This window comes from Ostrea edulis, chromosome 2 (assembly GCF_947568905.1).
Source record: "Ostrea edulis chromosome 2, xbOstEdul1.1, whole genome shotgun sequence".
Classification (NCBI taxonomy): domain Eukaryota; kingdom Metazoa; phylum Mollusca; class Bivalvia; order Ostreida; family Ostreidae; genus Ostrea; species Ostrea edulis.
The window spans coordinates 103,994,673-104,022,126 of NC_079165.1; the positions used below are offsets into that span (position 1 = coordinate 103,994,673).

General features: G+C 36.6%; 1 protein-coding gene across 1 annotated transcript in view; it reads right to left on the reverse strand.

Annotated features, from left to right (window-relative positions):
- The window catches only part of LOC125667248 (protocadherin Fat 4-like), a 43,890-nt gene extending 16,600 nt beyond the window's left edge, over positions 1–27,290 (reverse strand). The window contains exons 1-6 of the mRNA XM_048900606.2: positions 20,972–27,290; positions 9,263–9,464; positions 8,719–9,062; positions 5,938–6,139; positions 3,371–3,561; positions 1,746–2,661 (exon numbers count right to left, since the gene is read on the reverse strand). Coding sequence (XP_048756563.2) covers positions 1,746–2,661; positions 3,371–3,561; positions 5,938–6,139; positions 8,719–9,062; positions 9,263–9,464; positions 20,972–26,125 — 7,009 coding nt within the window. The 5' untranslated portion in view covers positions 26,126–27,290. The remainder of the gene's footprint in view (positions 1–1,745; positions 2,662–3,370; positions 3,562–5,937; positions 6,140–8,718; positions 9,063–9,262; positions 9,465–20,971) is intronic.
- Between the last annotated feature and the right edge of the window lie 164 nt (positions 27,291–27,454).

Sequence of the window (27,454 nt, forward strand, 5' to 3'; positions counted from 1 at the left end):
GCTATTCATTCAGTTGGAATCTCCTTCCTGAGACTTCATGCATTTAAGAAACCTGTCATATCTTCTACTGCAAAAATTCTTATCCAGTGCTCAATCACACTCCCTATTCCCCAGTAGTTGCTAAGATATTAGTAAATTGATTCATTTCTCATGACTTACAAATAAGGTGCACCTTGTGTCAAACAGAATGCAGCTTCTTAATAGAAAGCTGCCCCTCAGTGAAGGGAATTTCAATCAAACTGTCAAATAAGACTGATGGGTTGACGACTGAATCAGGGTGATGATGGGTAGAGCCTTAAGTCTTCACATACCACCCTGCCAAGTCATGCTGCTTCTGATGGCTGACAAACACTACATCAATCACTGGACCATAAATCATCAATTTCTACTAATGGTCATTTGTCACTGAAGAAATGATGGATGACCCACATATTCACCAAATGTGGATGTCATCAGGTCTGGGCTACTTATTCACACCTTACCCGGAATTTTCAAGTGGTGAGATGGGCAGGACTTGTATCTGGTACACTGTCATAAATACTGAGATTACATTCAACTTTCAGCAATATACAAACCTCAAGATGGAAGATAAATATCTCTACAAGATTCTTTTGTTAATCTTTTGTTAAAATAAACCCAACATACACTATGCATGCCTTTCACCCCCTAAATTGTACAAAAATCAATTAGAGATTTCTTATAAATTTCAGTAACGGCCAATTTGGTTTTTGGCTTATCTGTATATTGAATCAGACTACAACAATAGGTATCATCTATAACTAGCCCAGGGGGGTCAAAGGAGAGGTTTTTAATTGATTCACAGCTCTATCAAATCTATCCATATTATGTGTTATCTCTTCCTATCTTGCCAGAGGGAATGATAATCCTACCACAAAACACACATAAGTCTGCCCAGACCAAACAAATTCTACATCTAAATTGATATCCCCATAAAAAAAATGCTAATCTGCATTTGTTTAATTCTGAACTTCTGTTCTTGTTCAATAGTTATTTGAGGTTCAATCTTTTGAAGTGACATTGATTATCTGTATGTATTCTATTTAACTTCAAATGAGAGCATATCATTCATATAATTTCTATCTCAGTTTTATCTGCACATTCTATTCGGACCATTCCTTCACCTGTATAACTTAAATTAGAAGAACTTCCAGAAATGTTAAACCCACACCTTGGCTGACTAATTAAAATGTTTTGCTGACCTTACGTGCTACTAATGTCTTCAATTACCCGTAAGTTACTGTTAAAAAATTTCATTTTTAAAAACCTGTTTTAAAATATGTTTCTATTGTTGATTTCAAATTGTCTATAACATTTGTAATTATACATAATTGTGATAATTTCATTCAACATTTTGTCTCTTTCTAAAGCTGAGAATGGGGCCCAAAGAACATTTTCTCTGGGAATCTGGGCACCTGCACATCAAACTTCTACATAATGTGACATTATGAAAGACACTTGTCACGCTTTAGCCCTGGTGCAATACAGGAGTACAATTGCTTTTCTTCTAAAGTGTAGCCTAGTTTTACAGATTCAATGTATTTAGGAAAAGTAACCTTTATCGAGCTAATTTTCGAAGAATTTCCATACATTAATGGATACCTGGGATCCATGGAGACGTTTTGAATGGTTCTGTGGACTATATCTATCTTAACATTTTAGGTGTAGAGTATCAATAAAGGTGTGGAGATAAAATTAAGTTGGTGGAAATGATGCTCTTTACTTACCAGAGTCAATGGCCACCACCAAGACTTTGTACTGGGGCACCTGCTCCCTGTCAAGAGTCTGACTACAAGTTATCTCCCCTGAGGTTGAGTTGATCTGGAAGACTGATGTCACACCCTTATCTCCCTCTCGTAAAGCGTAAGTCAGCTGACTGTTGGGAGCAGAATCCAGGTCCAGGGCAGACAATGTTATCACAGAGACTGGGGGAGAGGCAGCCATGTTCTCCCTTACCAGAGCATAAAATGGCGAATTCTGGAACACAGGTTGGAAATCGTTGACGTCTTCGATGATGACAGTGACAGTAGCCACAGAGTAACGAGGATTTACACCCATGTCTTCAGCCTGAACTGTCAAAGTGTATTTGTTAACTCTTTCATAGTCCAAGTTTTTCTGCACTCTGAGAACTCCACTACTGGGGTCCATGCTAAAGTCTGCATTGCTGTCCCCTCTGGTAACAAAGAACCTTACCACACCATTCAAACCAGCATCCAAGTCTGTCGCTGTCACCTGTAGCAGGGTGGTACCAATTTGAACATCTTCATGGACTGTCTTGGTGTAAACTGAGGGCACAAGCACAGGAGGGTTGTCATTTACATCCTCTACCAGGATTTGTAGATTTTGGGTGGTGGATCGTGACTCTGTCCCCTGATCAGTGGCAGTGACGTGGAGGGTGTAATTCTGGATTAGTTCCCTGTTCAGCGGACTCAGTACACTTAATTCCCCTGTGGAGGGTGATATTGAGAAGACAGGGTGAGATGCCAGACTGTACATCACTATAGCATTTGCTCCCTCATCTACATCCATTGCTCTCACAGTGTAAACCACAGAGTTCACAGTGGCATTCTCCTTCACCCAGATCTGAGAGGGGGTCACAAACTCTGGGGAGTTGTCATTGACGTCTCTGACGGTGATAATCACCTGAAACACAAATCATTGTTCAAAACTATTGTAAATCGGAGGGAGGGAGTCAAATTTTGAAAGTTTAAAGGAAACACTGTTTAATCGAGGGGTCTCTTAGAAGCTGTATATTGGTGGATTCTTCAAGCGGGTGGGGCCTTTATGAAAGGCTGTATATATTTGTAGGTTCTTATAAAAAGAAAGGTGCTGTATATCTATGAGGTCTTTATAGAAATATATAGTACATTGTGGGGTCTTTATAGAAATATATAGTACATTGTGGGGTCTTTATAGAAATATATAGTACATTGTGGGGTCTTTTTAGAAATATATAGTACATTGTGGGGTCTTTTTAGAAATATATAGTACATTGTGGGGTCTTTAAGGAATTATTTTAAGTTTATGATGTCCTGATATTGTTGTTGAAGAGTTTATTTTCTCCTGTTCATGAGAGATTTGAATGCTGAGTGTCTCAATATAATAAAAACAATGAAAATTAGATCCATGCCAAAATTAAAAATTTTACAGTATCCCTTTACTTTCTAATTCTAAACGACCATATAATAGTTATTATGAAGATATAATTAGGTCAATTTCTTTCTCCAAGAAATCGTCGAATTCAGGTATTTGTTAAGTTGGACGTAATGAACAAATTTAATAAGAGGCAAAGCCTTCTGCAGTTTAGTTTGTCTGTATGCTTAATGTATTCCCTGCTCTCATGATAACCCACCTCTGCAGTAGTACTTTTCCTTGAACTTGGAGGCTCAGCTAGGTCCATTGCTATGACAATAAGAGAGTACTGCGACTGGGTCTCCCGATCTAGATTTCTGACAATGTATACTGTTCCATTGTCTGTCCCTATGCTGAAGTCAGAGGAGGAGTTTCCCTCCAAAAATGTGTACATCAGTCGACTGTTCATTCCTGGAAGAAAATATAACACTTATCAATTAAATAATCAAATGCATATGTTTGAAAACCAATTTATCACCTTGCAAATTTATGAATAAAAACATCATTAGCAAAGCTGAATCTATCTTATGTATTTTCATTTCAGTGTCGAGCACCATAATTATCCTGGAATTATTTATCTTGGCACTGGGTCTTGCTCGAAATGAACATTGCACACTAATAAGATTAACAGTTTCAATATACTTTGTATGTTTTCAATTAAACCGCTGCTAAGAAAGTGTGAAACAGCAGTTACAAGTGTTATGTTTCCTCGTGTAAATGTTTACATACAAAGAGGCTGTCTACAGAACAGACTTCCAAGATTGATGTTGGCTAGTTATGCAAGATTTACAGAATTCTAACAACAACAAAAATCAAACTGAACAGGAAAAAGATCCTGAACAATGCTGGTTAATTGTGTGCATCAGACAAACTTGCTTCATGGAACATTAAGTGTTCTCTTCAATTTTTTTTGCATTAAAAAAATGGCCTCCTGGTGTTCCGATTTCAGATAATAAGTATATAGATGTGCTTTGTGAATGTTGACTTCTTCAGTAACTAACACAGACGATCTGTTAATTTTTCATGTTGACACAGTCCTCCTGCCAACAACACCCATAACATTTCTAATAATTGATAAATTATAGACTGTCTCAGAGTGTTCCTGTCATTTGTACGCCTAGTTAAATGTCAAAATAGAACACCTTTTACTTAAACCAGTATAAGATCCAGTTTTCACACTGGTATTCAAATCTTTAGCCAGCCATTGTTGTTTTATTTTCAAAGCCTTGCACAAAATCCTAGGTCTTTTAAATTCATTTATCGAGTTTTAGTGAATAGAGGGATCATTTCAAAACACAACAAAAGTATTTTATGGTGTATGCATTAACACCACAGAATAATGCAAGTCTTTCAAGCATATACACAATCTGCAGAAACTATTTAGATTCGGTTGTGTCATCACCCTTCATCTGAAATACAGTGCAACTTTGACAGAGTACGACAATCTCAGACGATCTGGAGAAACTCGACACCTTCCACGGGTTTCACTTTAATGTTTCTTTATGTTTTAAGTGTGTTTTGAAACAGAACTCCTCAAAATGGTGTTATATCATAAAAGCCAGTATATTTCTAAAACAAAACCATTGATCTCAGAACTTTACAAACTCGCGCAAGTTTTTCTTTTTGTTCTTTGGAATGCAAATAAAATTATCTCTGACACTGGTCCTTTACAAAAATGAACGGGTGCATTCTGGGAGTAGTCTGAGTGGTCGGATCACCGTTCATAATCTGATGCACTCACTGCTATTTTTCAATCTCATTCATTGCTTTGCTTGTCATTAATACTTTTTTTTATAAGAAGACATTTTTTAGAAAATAGAATGTTTTTATGCATCAGCAAAGTCCTTTTCTTTTTGCTATCTGAATTATTTCCCCAAATTGTTGTGGCAATTTTCATAATGTATAACTTCATAAAATAAAACTCCTTATTTATATGAACAATTAATTTTCATGAGAATGAAACAGATCAATCATTTTAACTTAAAGGGTCACTAGCTGTCAACTAGACATACAAACATTTCAATTTTGATCTGTGATTAAAATTCTGGAATATGTTAAAAAATGAAAGAAAATAAATCTGAAAGGGAAGAAAAGTGACTAATCAAATTTTATCAAAATCATGTAAAATTTCTCTGCATTGAATTATTTGCTATACAATGTTTCTGCCATTCTTCTATAGAAACAAAAGATATTCTACTATCAACATTTCAAGATGTGTGAATTTTGTTATATGTCAGTGGTGAGTTGTATGCACTGTAGAGCTGGGTGGTTTTTTTATATATGTCAGCGGTGAGTTTTATGCACTGTAGAGCTGTTTTGGTCATTTTGGTAACAATTGACAAATCAGACTTTGGCAGCAAATGACCCTCTATAGTTATTGGATCTAAAAATGCAATTATTTTTTTTCAATTAAGACTATAAATCTCTCTAAGGTGTCTCATGAATTTGCCTACACAAGGCTTCAGTTTTTGTGTAATGTGAAACAAAGACCTGTGTTTGTAATGCCTTCTACTTAACATGGTAATGCTAGGGTTTGTTTAAGATCTATTCCTGTGCTGCTTCACTATATGTTGATAATGTTAAGGCTGATTGGCTCAGAACCCTGAAGTCCTTCCTATGTCCGTAGTGTACAAGCACCTTCAGGGAACCACATGTCCGTAGTGTACAAGCACCTTCAGGGAACCACATGTCTGTAGTGTACCAGCACCTTCAGGGAACCACATGGCCAGGTCCTTTAGTACTACTGAATCTACTGTAACAGTACACATATAACTGCTGGGGACTTACCCGAGTCTACGTCCGTGGCTTGTACTGACAGGACACTCGTGCCAACAGTTGCATCTTCCAGTACCTCTCCGTTGTAGGACTGGTGGTTGAACTGGGGCTCATTATCGTTAACATCTTTGATGTTTAGGTACACTAGCACTGAGGTGGACTGACTTGGGCTTCCTTTGTCAGAGGCCAACACCAGCAGGGTATACAGGTGGTTCTGAAAAATACCAGATACACACATACAGTCAAACCACTATACTCAAACACTGTCTATCAAATAAACACATACAGTCAAACCACTATACTCAAACACTGTCTTAACAAATACATGCATACAGTCAAACCACTATATTCAAACACTCTATCAAATACACACATACAGTCAAACCACTATACTCAAACACTGTCTACCAAATATACACATACAGTCAAACCACTATACTCAAACACTGTCTATCAAATAAACACATACAGTCAAACCACTATACTCAAACACTGTCTTAACAAATACATGCATACAGTCAAACCACTATATTCAAACACTCTATCAAATACACACATACAGTCAAACCACTATACTCAAACACTGTCTACCAAATATACACATACAGTCAAACCACTATACTCAAACACTGTCTATCAAATACACACATACAGTCAAACCACTATACTCAAACACTGTCTATCAAATACACACATACTGTCAAACTACTATATTTAAACACCGTCTACTAGGTGTACACCTATCAGACCCACACATACAGTCAAATTATACTTTACTAATCTACTATCTTTTTCAAAAATACATTGATTCAAACTAAAAAAAAGATGATCAACCCCAAAAATATAATCTAAAACATCAATTTATTCAAACAAAATATAATAGAAAACTATTTAAGGAAATACAATACATTCTGCATGTATTTCATCAGCTGATATTGCTATATATCCTTACAGCTTACATTCTCTGTGTGTAAGCTGTGTCCAAATCAACAGTTTCGAGATTTGAGACTGGATATCTGAAAGGTTACAGAAGCATACACAGCTAGCCTGGTAAACTGTATTCACAGATAGGATATCTGAAAGGTTACAGAAGCATACACAGCTAGCCTGGTAAACTGTATTCACAGATTTGAAGAGTAAAGGTCCAATTATTTACACCAACAACTAAATTTCAGTTAAATATTCAGGTGTGTCAGGTAATCTTGCACTTCTGGTTTGGAAGTTAGTTTAGATGGCCCAAATAAATCGTAGTTGTCTTATAAAAGTTGGCTCAAAAGCAATACTATAGAGCATAATCCCAATACAAAAGGGCGAAATGCTTAACTCATTAACACAGCATTTAAAATGTGTTCTAAATCACTCGGTTCTGACAGAGAATAAAATGATATACAATATTTGAATATTAATATTTGGTGATCCTTTGAATGGAATCTTTCATGAACATTTAACAGTGAAAAGAAAAGACATTACTTGATGTAGTCCACTGAGCTATGACATTTATCATGCTGATCTTGTACTTCTGTATAATTTGTATTTAATGTTCGAAAATAAAATCATTTTCGATGCCAGTCTCTTTAAATCTGTCTACTTCCTACAATCCCCTCTGACATTAAGGCCACAGAATTTTAAAACGATATTTTCCTCATGCCAAATTGCACCAGATGACCACCTGCTGACTGAAAGAACTTTAATCAATTGTAAGAAGAAAGAAAACATGTATCTACAACAATATTACAGGCCTGCTGACTGGAGGAGCACCTGCAGTCACCAGGGGCTACACTGGCGACAGTATTTGTGTTAGCCTGATGGTTCACTTCTTGTATCCTCACTAGGACATTTTAATTTGTACTGAACACTGCTGTTACGACTTGCACCTTCTACAACAGGACACAACATGCTTAAACACTGTCTCTCAGCTGCTGTAATATTACATTGGATCAAGTTAAACAGCATGCTAGATAACAAGCAATAGGTTCTGGGGGTAAAATGCAAAAAAGAATACTTGATGGAAAATAGCAGTTTCTCTAATTACTTTGAATGAATGCCTGTTCTCTGTTAATGCTCTTTTCGCAGTTCCTTGACAAAATAAATCTTGTGGCTGTCTAGCGACTTTTTTAACAATACCCTATCTTTTACACTATATACAGCACAGTTTGATGGTTTTAATGGGCAGCTCACCTTAATGGCTAGAGAAGTAAAATACCAGCAGCCATAGCTTTGATATTTTGTCCTTCAAACAATTTATATGTTGTTGACCTTGGCAAAATGCATCAAAACAAATAACCCTTACCAACAAGATTATTATTAAAGAGCATTTCACTGAGAAAATGAAACACTTTTAGTTTATGATTGTTATAACATTTTAAAAAGCCTCTCCAAATGAAACCACCTCCCCTTAATGTACTGTATGGTATGGAGGAGAAAGCATGAGCAGGAACTTGGACATTATGAACTCCCATAACCACATAGAAGTGTTCACAAACTATTTTACACCCTCCAACCCTCAGATCCACTATAACTTTAAGGAAAATAATTGGATCCTTCTGTCCCAACAATATGCTTGTCTGCAAATGGCATTGAAGTATTGTACAAAATTTCAAGTCTATCGGATAAACCATATCGGAGGAGGATTTGACTGTCAAACTCAAAATATGCCAAAGCTATGAATGGCCAAAACAATCTCTCTCTCTCTCTCTCTCTCTCTCTCTCTCTCTCTCTCTCTCTTATACACACACACACAACTTATTTATAATACCATCCATTCCAATTAAAGGATGACAAAAAACACCACACCTGTTCAAAATCTACAGGCTTCAGAAGACTGATGGTTCCCATTTGTGGATCCAGATGAAAGATAGACTGTCCCCAAGCAGAGACAAGACTGTAAACCACCTCTCCATTCAGACCTTCATCCGCATCCACAGCTTCAATCAGGGCCACAGTGGTTCCCACTGGCGTGTCCTCTGGGATGTCAAAAGAGTAGAAGACATCAGTGAATACTGGAGCATTGTCGTTGATGTCGGTGATGAGGACTTTCACCGTGGCCTCGGCTTTGTTGGTGCCGTCAGATGATTCGATGGTTAGTCTGTCGACAGAACGAACTTCTCTGTCCAGTCTCTTGGCTATGGTCAGTGCCCCTGTAACAGAAATGTCACATTGTTGAGCATATTTAAAGTCAATGACTGAAAACAGTAACACAAATTGTCTATATGCATGTAAAAAATATTGTCATTTACAAGAAGAATGGACATGACCTTCATAGCACTACACATTTGACATTTCTTTAAAAATTTAATCTGAAGCACCTAACAAGCGTAGCAAATTATGTAGTATTTACCTGTCTGACTGTTCAGGGCATAGTTTCCATGGTTACCACTGGCAATTCTCAGAATCTGTGTCCCTGGTGTGGTATCAGGGTCAGTAACTGTGATTCGCAGGATCTCTGACCCCACGGGCAGGTCCTCTCCCACACTCTTAACAAATGAGGTATTGGTAAACTGGGGAGGGGTGTCATTGTCATCCAGAATAGAGATCATAACCTACAACAAGGACAGGGAAATTCATTTCTTGTCTGTTTGGGAATATATAAATGCTATGAATTATAAAGGTCATTAAGCTTAATTACTGCACACAAATTCTGAAAATTTCATTCCTCTATACCAAAACCGAGATCCAGAAAGCTGACGCTACAGAGGCACTTCATTTCACTTGACAAAACAAGAATGTAGACATTTCCTCAAAACCCTCAACAGATTAAAGACTGCTTTTATCAACTTGAATATCAATAATGTAACATGTTCAAGCTTTTTGCAATCAATCAATCTTTCAATAAATTTTTGAAGCATATCAACCATTCACCACGTTTATATTGCACTACAATTCATAAATTTATTAAACAAGAGGTTCTTTATCCTAGTACTTCCTTCTCATGTCCACCATTGCAACATTTTACCTGTGCCTACAGATTTCAATCTTGTGGGTATCAGTATAACATTTTGCCATCCCCAGTAATCTAATCGTATACCCTTGACCCTCTAAAACTGCCAGATATTTCCAGGGGACTGACTGCTTAATCCATATGATAAAAGTATTTCAATGCATGCCAAATTCATGGTTATATAATCAATCTGTATGAATTTCTAAACCTTCTACCAGTTGTTTGGATTCTGGTAACAAACTGTTGATTTTCTTTTTTTCCATTTAAGTATTTTAAATCTTCTTGTATTGTGATACCTTTTAATTCAAAAGCAATGATAGTGAAATTTCACACCATACCTCCAAAGCCCCATTTTCCTTCAGTCACCCATCTTAATGCATCTAATGATTGTCTAAGTCAAACTTAAAAGGTTCTGGAAATAGCTCTTGTCAAAACAGGACAAATTGATAAGTTTTGAACCCCCCAGTTTCAGACTAGAGTTTTGATTAACTAGAGACACTTCACAGTATTAATCTGTAGTTTTGTCAACATACCATCCTCTCCACCAATCACAGTCACACAAACAATACCTATAAAACACAGAATGCTTATCTACCTTATCTATAACTCATGTAAACCAAGGGAGATAATTATATACCTCTTCATAAAAAGGGAGATAAACATTTTGGTTAAACTGCAATTAGGGGACAGTTGATGATTTTATGAGTTGTTGTATGACAGTTTACTGCTCATTGAGTGCCACACTTTTATAGTTCTATAACATAAACACACTGACTTTTCTCTGTGACAGTTATAATCACAATAATCGAGAAAGCATGTATTTGAAGAAAAAACACCAAACTTTGCCTGGTAGTATCAATCTCTTTTGACAAATTTTATTAGACATTTAGTAATTCCAGTGAATTACCTTTAATGCTGATATTTTGTCCTGATAGACTGAAGATTATGTTCATAGATTACATATGATCCAAGCCCGGTGGAAAATATAGCAAATGTAACATGGAAGTTCATTAACCACATAAAAATGATGAAAAATAATACAGATACAAGTGTGTGAAGTCGTGTACTGGGTACGAAATTCTTTCTCCCCTAGAAAACATATCCATTTTCCAACCAATATTCAGAATCCCCTCATGCCAGCCCTTGAAAATTGTTAAAACTCCTGTTTTATGGCATCTAATGAAGGGAGTAACATATTCAGCCTGAGCTACTATTAGTTCTAGTTGATTAAACTTATGTTCATTAATATGCATATTCGTTTGCCATATCAAGAATTCTCATTTAGGGAAAAAAATCATGCATCAATCATCACACAAAATATTGATAGGAGATCGCTTTCCCTTATTGATCAATACATAGTATTTTTAGACAGGTATATGCTTTAGATTACAAGATAAAAGTTTTAAAATTCAATTTCTCACATGTATACTTTATGCCTTTGGTCGTAAAAGAATTTTATATATATACCTATCCAGTTTCTAGCATTTGGTGGATATATTACTAGATATCATATATTTCTCATATAGTGTTGATTTAGAATGATGGTGGTATTTCCCTGTAATGAGTTGTAATTGTGGGCAACTGTACTAGTCTCCTATTATTCAAGTGTCACATGCATAGACGGTGGATGCACTTCAAAAAGCAGACATTTGCATATTTTATTTGAAGTTAAATTTGCCTTTGGGCATGCAGAGCAGTTGTTTAAGTTTTGAGAAACTAACTTTAAAGGCAAAAGATTTGTTGGTCCCCCAAAACCATCAAAATACCCTGTGTCACAAAAAATTTACCAGAATGAATGCTAATAGATGAAATTATGTCCATATAAAGACAATTTACTTGGCTTCCTTTAATTACCGGTAAAATCACAGGAAGGAAGGGAAGAAAATGATTACATTATGATGAAAGAAAAATGTAGGAAAGTGCTCTTGATTTTGGATTAGAACTAGCTTGTTGTAGGTCATTGCATCACTTTCTCACAACTTTTCTCTATCCTATTATAAAACAAGTTAAAAGGAATAGAGATTAGCAAAAGAAAAACTCTTGATTAATTCCATTAACAAAGGTCAACTTAATCCAGAAAGACCAGAGTCACTTTTACTGTTTAGTCACAACACTGTTATCCACACACAATGGGGGGATATTGGACAGGATTGGGAGAAAACCTTTTTCTGCATGACTCTCTTCATTTTTTCCTGGCTCTTTGCAGGGAGTAGAATCATATAATCTCCCCTAATGTGAAGAGATTACTCTGTGAAAAGCTAGTGCTGTGAGACCAATTAAAACCATGTAGCTAAGAATCCTCCGCAATAGAAGAAATAAATCCACAGTTTACAGACTCTTATTGATATGCCAACTTGAATTACCCTTCAAATTTTATTTGTATATATAACTTCAGTCTCCATATCCAGGCTGCACTGGGAATTCTAAGTAGGAAGGGACCAGGTATGATTTGCTAAAACAGACAGTATATTGATTTATAGGTCTGATTCAGGACTCAATATATTTTATTACTGGTTTCACCTGCATATAAAAACATCAACTTTCCTTAAAATATGAGCTCTTCAGTCCTCAATAATAACTCAGTCATCAGCAGTAGATGTGATAGGCCAATTTGGATAATGACCATAAAAATTCCAATCTGCATGTGTAGGGCTCACCCTTTTCTTTGTATGATCTCTAATATTTTCTTTGCAAATGCACACTGCAAGCTCTTGAGTTTTATTGTACAGACAACCAACTCCACAGCTATTCCGTTTAAAATTTAAAATTCTACCCTCATACATGTCTGAAATACAAAAGATATTCCTACATCATTCCAAATTATCCACAACTCACAAAATAGGAAAAACATGCGAGTTGACAAGTCTGGACTTTGTACAGGTAATTGGTTTTCCTCTCGGGTTTCATTCTTAAACATTTTCATTGTTACAAAAGGTCTCTGGCAGTCTGTGCACCAATGTGTGGTGGCTGGAACAATACAACTTTACCCCCACCTCAGCCTAATGGGGCTACCCAATCAAATGGCCTGACACAAAGTACTTGATGGAAGATACCAAACAAAAAATAAACACATGTATTCTAAGACCAATGTTGCAGAATTAAAGGATCACCAAACCATATATTCACTTAATTTTTTTCTCTCATGAGTTTGCAAGCTCACTTCATATCTCACAAGAACTTTTAAAGACAAATGATATTCTAAGGATATTTTCTGTTCCTTGTGTTTACTTGTACATATATAAAAGATTCTAGCTGTTAAATATTCAATCAGCACTTTTAATTATAATAATTATAATCAAAAGATTATATGGGCAAGTACATGTTGCTTAGTATTTGTCCAACAAGCAGAACAAGAGATATACCATATAACTTTGTATTACAAGATGAGGTTATTTCATACTGCTGGTCCTTTACTCGGGTCAAAGTATTGATAATTAAGGTCCATTATTCTGTATGAACAATGGATTTGAGAGCGAAGTTTGCATAACAGTTTTGGAAATTCATTTTTTAAACAATGGACTACAGATGACATAAGTTTCTCTTGACAAGAGTACATAGAATTTTTAGAAACAGCAAACTTTCAACCATCGGGTTTTAAAGTATTTACATGGCTACGGAGTGCAATGCTTTAAAACTTGATCATGTTAATTGGAAAAGTAAAATATTTTGTGATGTCTGCGGGGACTATTCAGGCAAAAGCTGCTCTACATGTTCTAGTGGTACATACAGTTGCCTTAAGGAAAGATCAGTTCAATGTACATCTTAAAGGCCAAGCACGTACATCAGGTATCATCATACAGATATTTTAATTCAAATTGATGTTGAAATTTTCCTTAAAAAAGGAAAACTTAAAGTCTTAGACAAGCAATTCTTACGTTACATGTGTGATTGGACAAGAAAAGAGTCAATTTTGAGTCTTGCATACATGTATCAAACGCTACCTCTATGCTGTGTTCAAGTTCGTATCAGCTACATAGGGCTTAGACAGTGCTACAAAGTTGTACAAACATCTAGGCTAACTCTAAATAGGGACAACTACCATGTCAGATATTGAATGAAACCCCGACCTCACCAAAACAAAAGTCTCATAAAAATTCCCTGGTCCACAGGAAACTTTCCAAAAGTGGCATAGAATAACTATGTCAAAGTATACTAGAAATCTAAGTCTTCAGAGATGGAGGAGAAGACAAACTCATGACAAATTTTTGAGGAGCCAAACCCTGTGTTAAATTTTTCTACACCCACTATGTACATATTCAAGGTTTCCTTATTCTTTTCTGTGGTATTTACTTCCATCTAATCATTCATTGCTGTTACTTGATCAACAACCATCAATACTTCAAATTCACTACCAATACTCTCATTCATTATATGGAAAGACAAAGAACCTACTCCCCTTTTCAACACGTTTCTCTCTTTGAGTATAGAAATACCTTATCTTTTTAAAAGTTTAAAGTCATGCAGTACACACAAGTTCCGTCTTTACAAAGATTTACTTCACTCACATAAAACCTAAGAATCTTTATAACCTCAAACTACTGGTGTATTTGTTCATGTATTACAAAATAGATCCTTCAAAAAACTGTGTACATAAATCAATATTTTTTGGGGTTTTTGAAACACAATAGAGTTGAAGACATGATTTGGACCAAACTCTGACAATCTGTCTTCTGTTGTCAGTCTCCTATCCTTCAGTACAAGACTGAGTCCACAGTAATATATCCTAGCATATCTGAAGAGTTTTCTATTTCAAGCTTGAATCTCAATACAAGTGTGTCTATTGCAGTACACCAATTTACAGTCAGTCATATAAAAAGAGCCACGCGTCAGATTGGACAGGAATTTTGTTAAACCACAGATGTTTTACATCTTACAGAAGGTCATCAGTTTTTCACCAAAAACCAGATCTGACCCATGCCCCTAGTTTGGCTTACCGACTCTACCACCTGAAACATTTCAAGCACTTGGCTGTGTCAGAGACATGGTATGCCTTAATGTAACTAAACATCAAAAGTTGTGGAGAAAGACTAGAGCATTGCACGAATTATTGGTCGGGGGGAAAAAAAACAAAAAATTCTTTTGACATATGTGACACACGAAGATCAGAATATAAAGATTTTTGCTAACCATGCTTGGGAACCTCTATAAGAATGTAACTGAAGTTTGGGATAACATTCCTGGGGCCCATGGTACATTTAAGAAGCATTTATCTACCAATGTCTGACTCCATGACAACAATAGAAATGGCTCCTGGAATTGATTTGACATGTTCTAGACTGTGCTCATTTTTCTAATTCCGTCCCTGCATGACTGCCAAATTGTACTTTTCTGAACAGATTTATCTTTTCACCTTAGTTTATAATTCTCTCAAGCATCTCATTTATAATCCACATTTCTTACTTGGGGTTGACATCATTTGCATGCTACCTGTATTTATATCCAGTTATCTTTAGTCTATCAGTTCCCTTAAAGAAGATTTAATCTCAGAGAATTTACATATCATGTATATAATGTTCTTATACTGTGTAAAACTTGTTTATCTATCTTGAATCAAGTGGAAATTCCGTTAAAATCCTCATATCTTAATGTTTTCTCTATAACTTGACATCGACAAAGCAAACGTATTCAAATGCCCTGTGCATTTTTTCATTCCAATGAATTGAAGGTAGAAGGTGTGATACCCCGGAAACATAATTACCCTTCTTGCCAATACATACCTCTCCTTGAATACCGATCAAAAAGCAAACACACCAACCCCACATATATATATTTTCATTTTCAATGAAAATGGATATATTTCATATTGACATAAAGAAACGTATACACAGACAATTATGGCCCAAAATTTACAATGCAAACATGACCTAAACACCTGAAATAATATGGAGAGGTGCGCACCAGTCATGAAACACAAAAAAATAATATGTGAAATGCTGAAATATCATATACATGTATTTGATATATCCTCGGACTTAACGAGGTTTAATTTTCAAACAGGAGAGTTAAATGAGGATTTTGGAAAAGTTTATATTCAGCACTGAATTCACTTATAATAGTGGAATTTTCCTCAGATTTTCAGAACTACAGGTTTTCAAATCACCTCTGGATATATCATTATTTTACAGATTCTTAAACTAAATTAACTGAAAGCAGTTTCAAAACGAACACATTTTAAATTTCTGATGAGCAACAGGCAAGTAGAGACCGCACTCTGAGAATCCTGGTTCTTCACACCCTTTGTCTGCATTACCTTCCTCTGATTGTTATTTGACTATAGTGCATCATGATGATTATTTTTTTTTTTAAATTTGCGATGGTCATGCAAATCATAGATTTCTGAGCAATCAGAGAAGCTCTCCTCCATCATTGTTAGATCTGTTTGTGTAATTTCTCAGTTTAAAATAAAGAAATAAAATATTAACACGTCTACTGACTGCGACAGAAACTAAAATGAAGTACTTTTAAAAAATAGCACATTAATTGTCCATCAGCATGACAACGTCCCTAGCTTCCCCTGTATAACTATCATTATGTAAATTACCAGTATCCTCACGCAATCCTGAGTACCTCACCCCAAATTTCAAAGTGTCTGCTGTCAATTTGACACAGAAATTGGCATGATAACAATGTGAAAGAATATTTTCCTATGATAATTCGAGAAGAATGGAGTCGCCACAACAGATTTCTTTTCCTATTTTTCAGTAAAAAAAAAATGGCTGCAAGAATTCAACAAATAAAAGGAATTTATTTAAAACCAAGCATTTCTTACCAAATAATATCAATTAATTGATCATTACATATATTGAGCAAATAAATTATACAAGTACATATAAGTCAGAGAGCTGGTATATATATGTATCGTGCTAATGGTATACGAATCACAAAGGGAGTAACTGGGCTTGGTGCATTGACCACAACACTTTTAAATAAATCTTCAAATGAATGGTCTCCTGATAAACTTAAGGAAATATTGACAGACTTGTATAACTGAACTACATTCTTCAGACGTTGATACATTTGAAAAGGTTTAAACAATTCACGTCCAAGGAGAGCTGGTAAATCTACCAGCACGGGGGATTAGAGGATCAACATTGAAAGATTTCTGTTCCCAATAGCTGTTAATAGAAAACATGGCAGTTTATCAGCTCCTTGATTGCAACTTATTAAAAAAAAAATCACTATCACATCCCACCCATTTCATGTCATCAAAAATGAATAGTAACATCTGTGCTCAATAGCTGCTGGAGGCAGCAGGTAACAGAAATTATAAAGACTGAATAATTTGATTTAGGGACTGCCCAGTGGGTCTACAAGGACAATTAATGTATAGATTGTGAATGGTCCAATTTGAGCCTGTTCCCTGATGGGTGTTTTTAACACATTTCATGATTTGATTTTCAGCTAACAACGAAATATCAGGTGTTTCAGAAACCTTGGGGTTAAGCACTGCAATTAACACTTCATCTTGTCCACTCAAAGAAACACATGGTCAACATCAAAGGTCCAATTAAACTGCATTTTACAAAATACTCCTTCTATCCCCTAGGATACAATTATAGCTTAAAAAATCATGATTAAAATCAAGGTCCAAGATCCTTTTGTCAACAGCAAAAACCTATTGTAACCTAATTTTTCAAAAATCTAACTACATCATACAGATGGCATGTCAACTAATTCTGGCATGGTTTAAATTCCTTTAAATTCTCAAATTTGTAATGATAATAAAATTGATTTTTTTCTAAGGTGAACAAATGACTAAACCTGGACGCGGAACCTTATGAGTCACATGTTCGGGGTTTTGATTTACAAAGGCACTAGTCCCGCTAACAATTTTGCACTAATCAACAATACTTTATGAATATATATGGAATGCGGTCCACAGTTACATAGCAACATAAAAAGTTCAGGTATCATCTTTTATGACATGTATAAAAACAGGTATGAAAATTAAAATTCCACATTGAACACTGTAACAACATATTGAATCTGCATACAATGTGGTCGGGGAGGCATGAATAACAAACCTAGTCCCCGAACTGGAATATAGGTTCATTCAAATTGCAGAAAAAACAAGTTTCCATACATTAAAGGTAATTTTGGGGTGGCATATTGCATGAAATACTGGGAATTGAAAATTTCAAATATAATCGATCGATCAAATTAGCTGACTAAATACTTCATTAGAGTGTCAATTATCTGCTATCTCTTGATTTGGCCTACACTGGCATCGAGACATCAATCTCCTCCCTTGACTGGTCCTATCACATTCTTTTCCTCTTCCTCATCCATTGACTAAGATGGACTGTCCTCTCCACTGAATAAAGTGATTTCGTGTATAGAACTTATAAACATCAAGATCCCCATGTTTATCTGTACACCTGCTAAACTATTCCTTGGTCACCATCATCTCTACAGTGTGAATTCTGATCTCCATACCAGGATCTACCCAGGACTGGAATTATTTGATAGATTTAAGGGGGGGGGGGGGGGGGATGTGTGTTAATCACAATCACCTACATAGCATACCCTGCAAGACTAAACTTTATGGGGAATCAATATTTCTACAGACCGGTATTGCCTTTAAGTTCTTATCACCATGCATTGTTACAAATAAAATTCCTGCAAATCAAAAAATTAAATTGTGTATCTAGCAAGGATAGACCACACAAAGGCTTTTGTCAGTCCAAAGAAGGGTTAGAAATATATTCTATTGAGGACAACAAATTCTTATTTCATCTGACGTACAATCAAAACTGAAATTTAAACACTTCCAGTAAACATGGTAAATTAGATACCCTCCTAAAAATTACCAATTACCATTCAAAAATTGCATATAAAAATTTTTGCAATGTAATCACGATACAGATTATGTTTCCTTCTTGAAATTGGCAAGCATGGGGTTATAACTCATAATTAAGGAAAATAGTCAAATATAATGTACTAGATGTAGACAGTCTTTAATCTTGCTTAGTATAGTCTAAGATAATTATACATCTATAATGAAGTGTCCCACCGAGACTGGGGGTTAACATGACAAAGAACCAAAATTACGAACAAATCATTTAGACATTGAAATGCTAGGTAACAATTCAAGTTTGATTTGACAAATGACACATTTAAACTCTTGTCATTAACGAGCATTGTTTTCTTACAGAATCATTTTAAATCAATATTACACGGACCAACAAAGTGCCACCTGTATGACGTTTGAGACTAAGCCAGAATTCTTTTGTTTCCGACTTGATTAACCCAGGAAATAAGGGACAAAAACCTGGTTAATATAGACTGTTTCACACACATACTTTTCGTAACAAGGTTACATCAGATTTAATCAAATAAGAGTAAAATAAATGATGGTCAATTAACTACCCGTGTACCTGTATTGATCAAGCTCTGGGTGTACAATGCAGAGTAGCCAGTAATTTAGTTTCAGAAATCTCCAGGGGACCAGGCACATTGAATAAGTAGATTGTGCTTCACCTGGCCAACCAAGGGAGAATTTAGATATCTTAACCTCACAAACACCTCATTTCCATTTCACTACCCACTGATACCAAGAGAATATCATGACCATAACAGCATTCTGGGATCTTTTTTAGTTGTTTTTTTTTGTTTTGTTTTACCTCAGTTCTAAGGTCCACATTTTGGCCCAACTGTCATCGAATTGTTAGTTTGGTGGCAACAGGAAAATGCCTATATAATTTCTTATCTATGTCAAACAAAGTTTTCTGAAATATGTTCAAATCTTTTTCTTATAATTCATCAATAACCTTTGAAATACAGAGTAATCTCCCCTTTCCCAGCATATAGGGTAAGCTTTCAGTTTTCTGACACATGAATCAACAGTTTTCGTCATGACAATGCATTGTTAATCCTTGCGATATGAGAAGCTTTTAATTTCCATTCCCCCATCGAGTCTATTCATAGAGTTTTTAGGCATCACAATATTTTAATTGAGTAATACAAACAATCTTAAGAAACTACTAATTCAAAGAGTTCCAGTACCTGCTCAACACAACAGCATTCCTGGGAAAAGATATATATGTTGTAGCTTGAAAATGAGACACTTGTGGACATTTACCTGTCAAAATCTTCACCTGAGATTATAACTTTGGACAACCTTAAAAGCTACATTAACTGTATTTAGGAACACCAGAATGCTGTGATGGTGAGACATAATTAATAAAACCTGCCACAGGGCCCATTATACATGATTACATATGACACTTTTCATTAGAGAAGAATGCACACCATGCATAACATTTGGTTTAAATTTTTACACCTGGCTGGTCCACTTCACCTGAGAAAGATACTTATGTGCTTATTATTTAGGGTATACAAGAGGATTGGGTGTTCACGAGAGCATCATAAGGTTGCAAAGAGCATACATCTCATTAGTCAAGAGGGCACCACATAGAGTTTAAACTGATAAAGAGACCTACACCAATGATAAAAACACAAATCATAAAGAAAATGGACCCTTCACCCCAAAATACACCCATGATGCCTTCAATGTTTCTGTAATTTGTTTGGAAGGAGCATTTTGTTTTTACTGTGGTTTAATCACTGTATCATGTTAAATGGACCATTCCCCATCCAGTATCTGGAATATAAAATTCTGTGAATGTTTGTGGTCAGAATGTGTGACCAGTGATAGAAAGCCCTGTAATTTGTGATCATATCTAATCTAGAAATAACAGGACATGCACTACTGCCCTCTGTGAATCAGCTCCCAATCCTTATTAAGTCCTGTCCTATTGTCATCCAATCAACCAAAACAAAATTTAAATCTGTCCTGTCACATCATCAGGCTTTCCTAGGCCACAACCAAGGTGTTTCACAATACATGAAGGAAAGAAAATCTTCCCTCAATATGACAAGACTCCAAACTCAAAGGTTCCAAGATTATCTACACGCACAACCATTGAATTCAACTTTCTAGAAACAAATCCTAGTCATAACACAACAATTTTTGAGCACCAGCATAATAAACTGAAATTACTGAATCATTTTTCAATAAAAAAAACCAACAATTATACATATCTACACTCGAAAAACTAAAGCCATCCATTTCCAAATTGTACAAAGCTAGGACATAATTGTACTCACCACTTCCACTGTGACTGCAGGACTGGCAGACTGAGTGTTGACAGCGCACACAGTCAAGTTCACTTGGTTCCCTGTCACCTCCCTATCCAACATCCCATTTGTACTAATCATTCCAGTCTTCTTGTTCAAAGTGAAATAATATCCAACATTCATGAGCGAAGATTTTGTATCCACAATATAAAATTCCACATTAGCTTCTGGACTTAAAATGGAATTCACAGAAGCGTTCACATTTTCCCTAATAGAGAACATGTACGGAGTGTTTCTGAATGGAGGTCCTGTACCAGTACCATCACTCTGAACCAGTATCACAGTGATGGTGACAGTTGTGGTCCGAGCAGGACGTCCTTCATCTGAAATCTGGACATTTAGCTTGTACATTGTAGGATGCTGAGGCAGGTTTTTTGTCAGGTAGAGTTTCCCAAGTCTACTGTCCAAATTAAACTTGCTGTTTATTTCTGCATCACTCATGAGCTGAAATACAATAGTTCCATTACTGCCAAAATCCGGATCAGAGGCAAGTATAGTCCCAATATGACCTTGACTTGTAGGGTACTGTATTTTGATTGCTGGTGCACTTCTTAAGATTGGGTCATTGTCATTTTCATCTAGAACACGAATGGAAAATGTTTTTTCTGAAGTAAGACGCTGACTGGAATTGGGGGCTAAATCTGTGGCAACAACAGTCAACATATACAAGGAAACTTTCTCCCTGTTCAGTGGGGTCTCCAAACGCAGTCTCCCATCATTTTTGTTGATGTAGAAATTGTTTCCAGGAGGATCTTGGCTGATGATGTGGTACTCAATATGTCCATTTAAACCATTGTCTTTATCATTGGCAGAGATCTGTCCAATAGTAGTAAACTGCTCGGTACTTTCCGAAATTGACAATACGCTGAAATCAGTAACAAACTTGGGAGAATTATCATTGACATCCATGATCCGAACATTTAAATCAGCCTCTGAGGACAACCTTGGATCACCTTTATCTGTAGCGATGACTTTGAGACTATATAATTGCTTTGTCTCAAAGTCCACTAGTTTGGCTAGGTACAGGTTTCCATTATGACTGTCCAATACAAATGTCCCATCTGATCCATTCAAAGAGTACTCAATCTCGGCATTGATGCCCAGATCTGTGTCATCTGCTGTGACCTGAATCAACTTTTCTCCAAGTTTGGTGTTCTCTGGGATATTGACTTCATACACAGTAAGATGGAAAAGTGGGGTGTTATCATTGATGTCTAGGATGTTAATGATGACTGTGGCGGTGGCAGTGAATGTTTTGGATTTGCCATTGTCTGCAGCTAGTACTTTCAAACTATACAGATCAAGAGTCTCGGTGTCTAGGTTTCCATTCAGGGAGATTTGCCCAGTTACTGGGTTTATGTTGAACATCTCATCAGTATCTCCATCAATAATTGTGTAGGTAAGAGCTGCATTTTCCTCCACATCTAAGTCTGTTGCACTTACTTTGTACACAAATGAATACTTAGCCAGGTTCTCTTTCACTGATGTTCTGTAGATGTCTTTATCAAACTGAGGCGGGTTGTCATTTTGATCCAAAATATAGATGTGCGCAATTACTGTATCTTCTTGTCTCCTGACACCATTATCTATCACAGTCACATCAACACTGTAGTAATCCTTCCCAGTCTCAGCTATCAGAGCCTCTCTATCATATGTCTTCAGAGTTGTGATTTCTCCAGTCTGGAAATCAATGGTGAAATTGTCCTGATCTTCTGCTAGTAAGAAAGCAAGTTCTGCATTTCTACCTATGTCCGCATCTGAGGCTTTCACAGCCCCAATCTTCTGTCCAGGACGATCGTTTTCAGACACGTAAAAAGAGTACGTCTGGTTGAGGAATCTGGGTCTGTTGTCATTACTGTCCAGGATATGGATGGTGACATTCACCTCTGAAGTTCTGATGAGAACACCATGGTCCTCTGCCATGATAGTCAATTTATACAGGTCTCTTGTTTCCCTATCCAGTTGCTTAGCAATGTACAGTTTTCCATCAGGAAAGATTCCAAATTTCCCATCCCCATTTCCTCGTGTGATGTTATAGATCAGGTCAGCATTTCTGCCTGAGTCAGAGTCTGTGGCGGTGAGGGTGTGAAACTGAGTGTTAACCAGAGTGGATTCCTCCAGAGTTATGGCATAGTCCATTTTGGGAAACACTGGGTTGTGGTCATTGACATCTGTAATATGGACTTGCACAACCATGGATGCACTACTTGGAGAGGATCCTGAATCTGAGGCAGTAACCGTCAAATTGAATTTGGAACCATAGACCTTCTGGTAAAGTCGTGTCAAGGTGATCATTCCTGTGTTTGGATTGACTTTGAATAAGTTGGTATTAGTAGTTAGTGTGTAAGACACAACACCATTGGCACCAGAATCCTCATCTCTAGCAAAAGCATAGTAAACTTCATGGCCCACAGCACTGTTCTCAGGAAGTTCAATGTCAACGAAATTATATTTAAATTCTGGTGTGTTATCATTCTTATCCTGCACTGTTATAATGACCTTGACATTTGCTGAACCACCTTGACCTGTTGCAGTTACACTGAGTTCATACTGGGGAATATTTTCTCGATCCAGTGATCTGGTTGTACGTATTTCCCCTTGCTGTTCGTCAATTTTGAAATTGCCATTGTAATCCCCATCAGTGATAGCATAAGATGGAGTACCACTACTAGACACTGCTACTGACCCAACAAACTGGTTCTCAGGAAGATTTTCCATTACTGTAAACTGGTATGGGTCCCTGGTTAATACTGGCAAAGAGTTTAGAGATGTTACAACTGTTATTTTTACAACAGCATTCACGGCTGCCCTGTGCACAGTATTTGTGTCTCTGCAGGTTACTTGCAAGGAGTAATTCTGAAGGGTTGAACTCTCAAATACATTTGTGGTACTGATCCAGCCAGTGTTTGTATCCAGCACAAATTGTGAGTAGTCATTTGCTAAGGCATAATATATTCTGCCACCCTCTCCCAGATCTGGGTCAACAGCTTTCACTTTCACAACTTTTGTACCTGAGGAAGCTGATCTCAGTATATTAGCAAAGTACTTTTGTGGATAAAATATGGGCACATTGTCATTTTCATCATCCACTGTGAGGAGGATTGTAGCAGTAGATGACAAAGGCAGAACAGACTGATCTCTTGCAATCACTCGGATAACATAGTAACTGATGGTTTCTCTGTCCAGTCTCTTTAGTGTGATGACCCTGCCAGTTTGAGATTGTACACTAAATGTGTTTGGATACAGTTCTTGAACTTCCTGGTGAAAGCTATAGTCCACTGTTCCATTGACTCCAGTGTCTGTGTCCACTGCTGTCAGCTGCAGTACCTCTGTTCCCAACTGCTGTCCCTCTCGCAAATGGACTTGGTAAGAGGACTGGCTAAATGTCGGCGTTACATCATTTTCATCACTGATTCTTACCGTCAATTTGGTGTAACTTATGAGAGGAACACTTGCTCCATCTTGAGCTGAGATGTTCATAACAACTTCTGTGGCCAGATTGTATTTCAGACGCTTGTTCAGTATCACTAGTCCAGTCTGTGAATTGATTTTGAACCAGCCCAATGTATTTCCAGACACAATTCTGTAGGTCAACTGAGCATTGATTCCGGAATCTTTGTCTTCTGCTACCAGGTTAGCAATAAAGCTCCCAACAGGCAAGGTCTCAAGGACATTTGCCACATACTGTTTCTGAAAGAAATTTGGTGGAAACTCGTTCACATCAGCCACAACAACAACTAGACTTTTGGTTCCGGTTTTAGGAGGGGACCCCATGTCTACTGCTTGAATGGTAAGATTATACATGTCTACTCTCTCTCTGTCTAAACTATCCACATTTACTAGCAATGCATTAAATTTGTTTTGAAAACTTGAAAAAAGTTTAAAATGGTTGAGTTCATTTCCTGTGATAATTTTCACCGATGATATGTTGGCTGACATTCCTGTGTCTGCATCACTCACTGTAATGGCTACGATGAAATCGCCATTTTTAGCAGTTTCATTCACAGATACGTAATTTTTTACTGAGCCCTGGTGAACTATATTGATGGTTGGTGCATGGTCATTTTCATCTGTGATACTGACGGTTACATAAGCTCGACCATTTAGTGATGGATTTCCACCATCTCGAGCCTCCAATGTCAGAGAGATGCATCCAGTTGACGAGCAAGGTTGCGCTCCCCCACACACAGTCTGGCAGAGCAAGGGCGTCCGAGTGGTACGAATTTCTCCAGTTCGTTCATCAATTTTAAACTGTTGCGATTCGTCAGTCATTGTATAAAATACATTTCCATTTTCTCCGACATCATCGTCAGTTGCATCTACTCGAATCACAAGGGTATCTATTGGGGAGCTTTCATTCACTGTTGCTGTGTATTGACTCAGTGAGAAAATTGGTGGGTTATCGTTGGTGTCTGTGACATAAATTTTTACAACTAAGTCTCCATACAAAGGCATTTCACCTTGATCAGACGCGCGGATAGTTAATTCATAAGAATCTTTTTCTTCCCGATCTAGTCCCGAAATAAGTTCTAAATACAAGACTTGTCCAAATTTTGAGGGATCAAATACTGTTATAAATTTATTGTCATCATTTTTCACTATTTCGTAAAGTGTAACATTGCCATTCCTTTTTATGTCTCTGTCTATGGCAGTATCGAGTCTGATTTTATACCCAATGTTAGCCTTCTCCGAAATGTCCCTTTGGACTGGACTCTGTGGAAAAGTGGGTGAATTGTCATTTATGTCTAGCACCGTAATGTAGATATCAATGGGAATTTGTGATAGGTTTCCTGGGGGACGACCAATCACAAGAATATTGAGTCGATCTGATGACAATAATTCTCTATCTATTTCAATTTTGGTGGATATTTCACCAGTCGTGGGATTTAGTGAAAAGTATGGCTGTGCTTCATTGAAGGTATATGAATATGAAGTCTGGACTATCAAATTTCCTACAAAAGTACCTGGGGGTCGCCCCTCGAATACCGAAAAGTTTGTGCCTGGCCCTTGTCCCTGGGCATATGTCACTAAGAACTGCAGCACAACCAGCACTATTACTGTCCATCTTTTCCGCGCCGGGGTATGACCACATTTGGCACATTCGAAAATTCCCGATATTTCCATCTTTAATACTTGCTTTGAACAGCACCCATTATCACTTTCACAAATCCTCGAGAAGAAATTTTTGGTGTAAAAACCTCGTTAAAGGATTACAATTTTCCTCACAGTATTTAGTAACAGTAGTTTTCGAAGACTATGTACACATTGCTTTTCGGATTTTGTCCCTTTTATGTTGACACACTCCAGAGCATGGTCGCTGTACGTATACTACACCTGAGAATGGATAAGAAACTTCACATCAGTCCTTCGGTTTTTAGTAAATCCACATAATGATCATAATTTCACCTCATCTTCATAATTTCTGTGTTTGTATCACTTCGCAAAAATCCACTAATTTGTATTTCAAACACATTCATCGCCTTCGATAGTTCGCTCCGTCATGTTTGTTCACATTTCTACACAAAACAACAGCTACCTTGCGTGACGTCACACAGCACCGCCTTCAGGTAACTGATTGACGGGAGATTCAATATCGGGGGTTCTCTCAACGGAGGTAATTTCGGACAATAAGAATAATTAGTGTGATCTAAATTTATAATTATTAGCATTCTTTTAAGAAATCCACATGCATGTACATGTAGATTAATATTGTATTTTAAGAAATATTGAACAAATTGAATCGCAAATGATTATACCCTTAGAACCAGAGACATAATATTATGTAACTTTGATTTGGATTGTTTGAACAGTGAGATTAATTTATTTTCAGCTTCTAATGATTTATTTCATTTGAGCATCCACTGCATTTCTCTATAGGGCATTTAAAAACATAATCATGTGGTCAACTATTTTCAATAATTTATCACCTTGTCATTGACACGGCCATAAGGCGATATTCATCCGGGGAAAATGCCACAAAGAGAAATCATTACAGGTACGGGGTTAATGAGGTGACAGGTGTATAGGTATACCTATATATATATTGATCAATGTCTTAATCACTCACTACACGTGTCATTGTGTGTCAATATATTGCTGTTTATGAACATAGATATGAAATACATTTTTAGCATCTGAATTTTTAAACTTACAATTAAGTGCATGCTAAACAATTCAAACTTTCTCTCCAGGTACAGATCCCATAAGCCGTTCCCCTCAGTCTTACACGACGGAATATCTTGCAGAGACACCAAATTTTATACGTATGCATCATGTACGATAATCACACATGTAAAAAAAAAAATGTCCCCCCCCCCCCTTTTCCTCAGCTATTTTGAACAAAGTTGTTTTCATTGAACCTTCTGTATCTGCAAATATATGTGCCAGTGATTTCGTTTATTCTTTTAAAACAAAACATTATTTGATCTCACTCTTCATATGTACTTATATTAT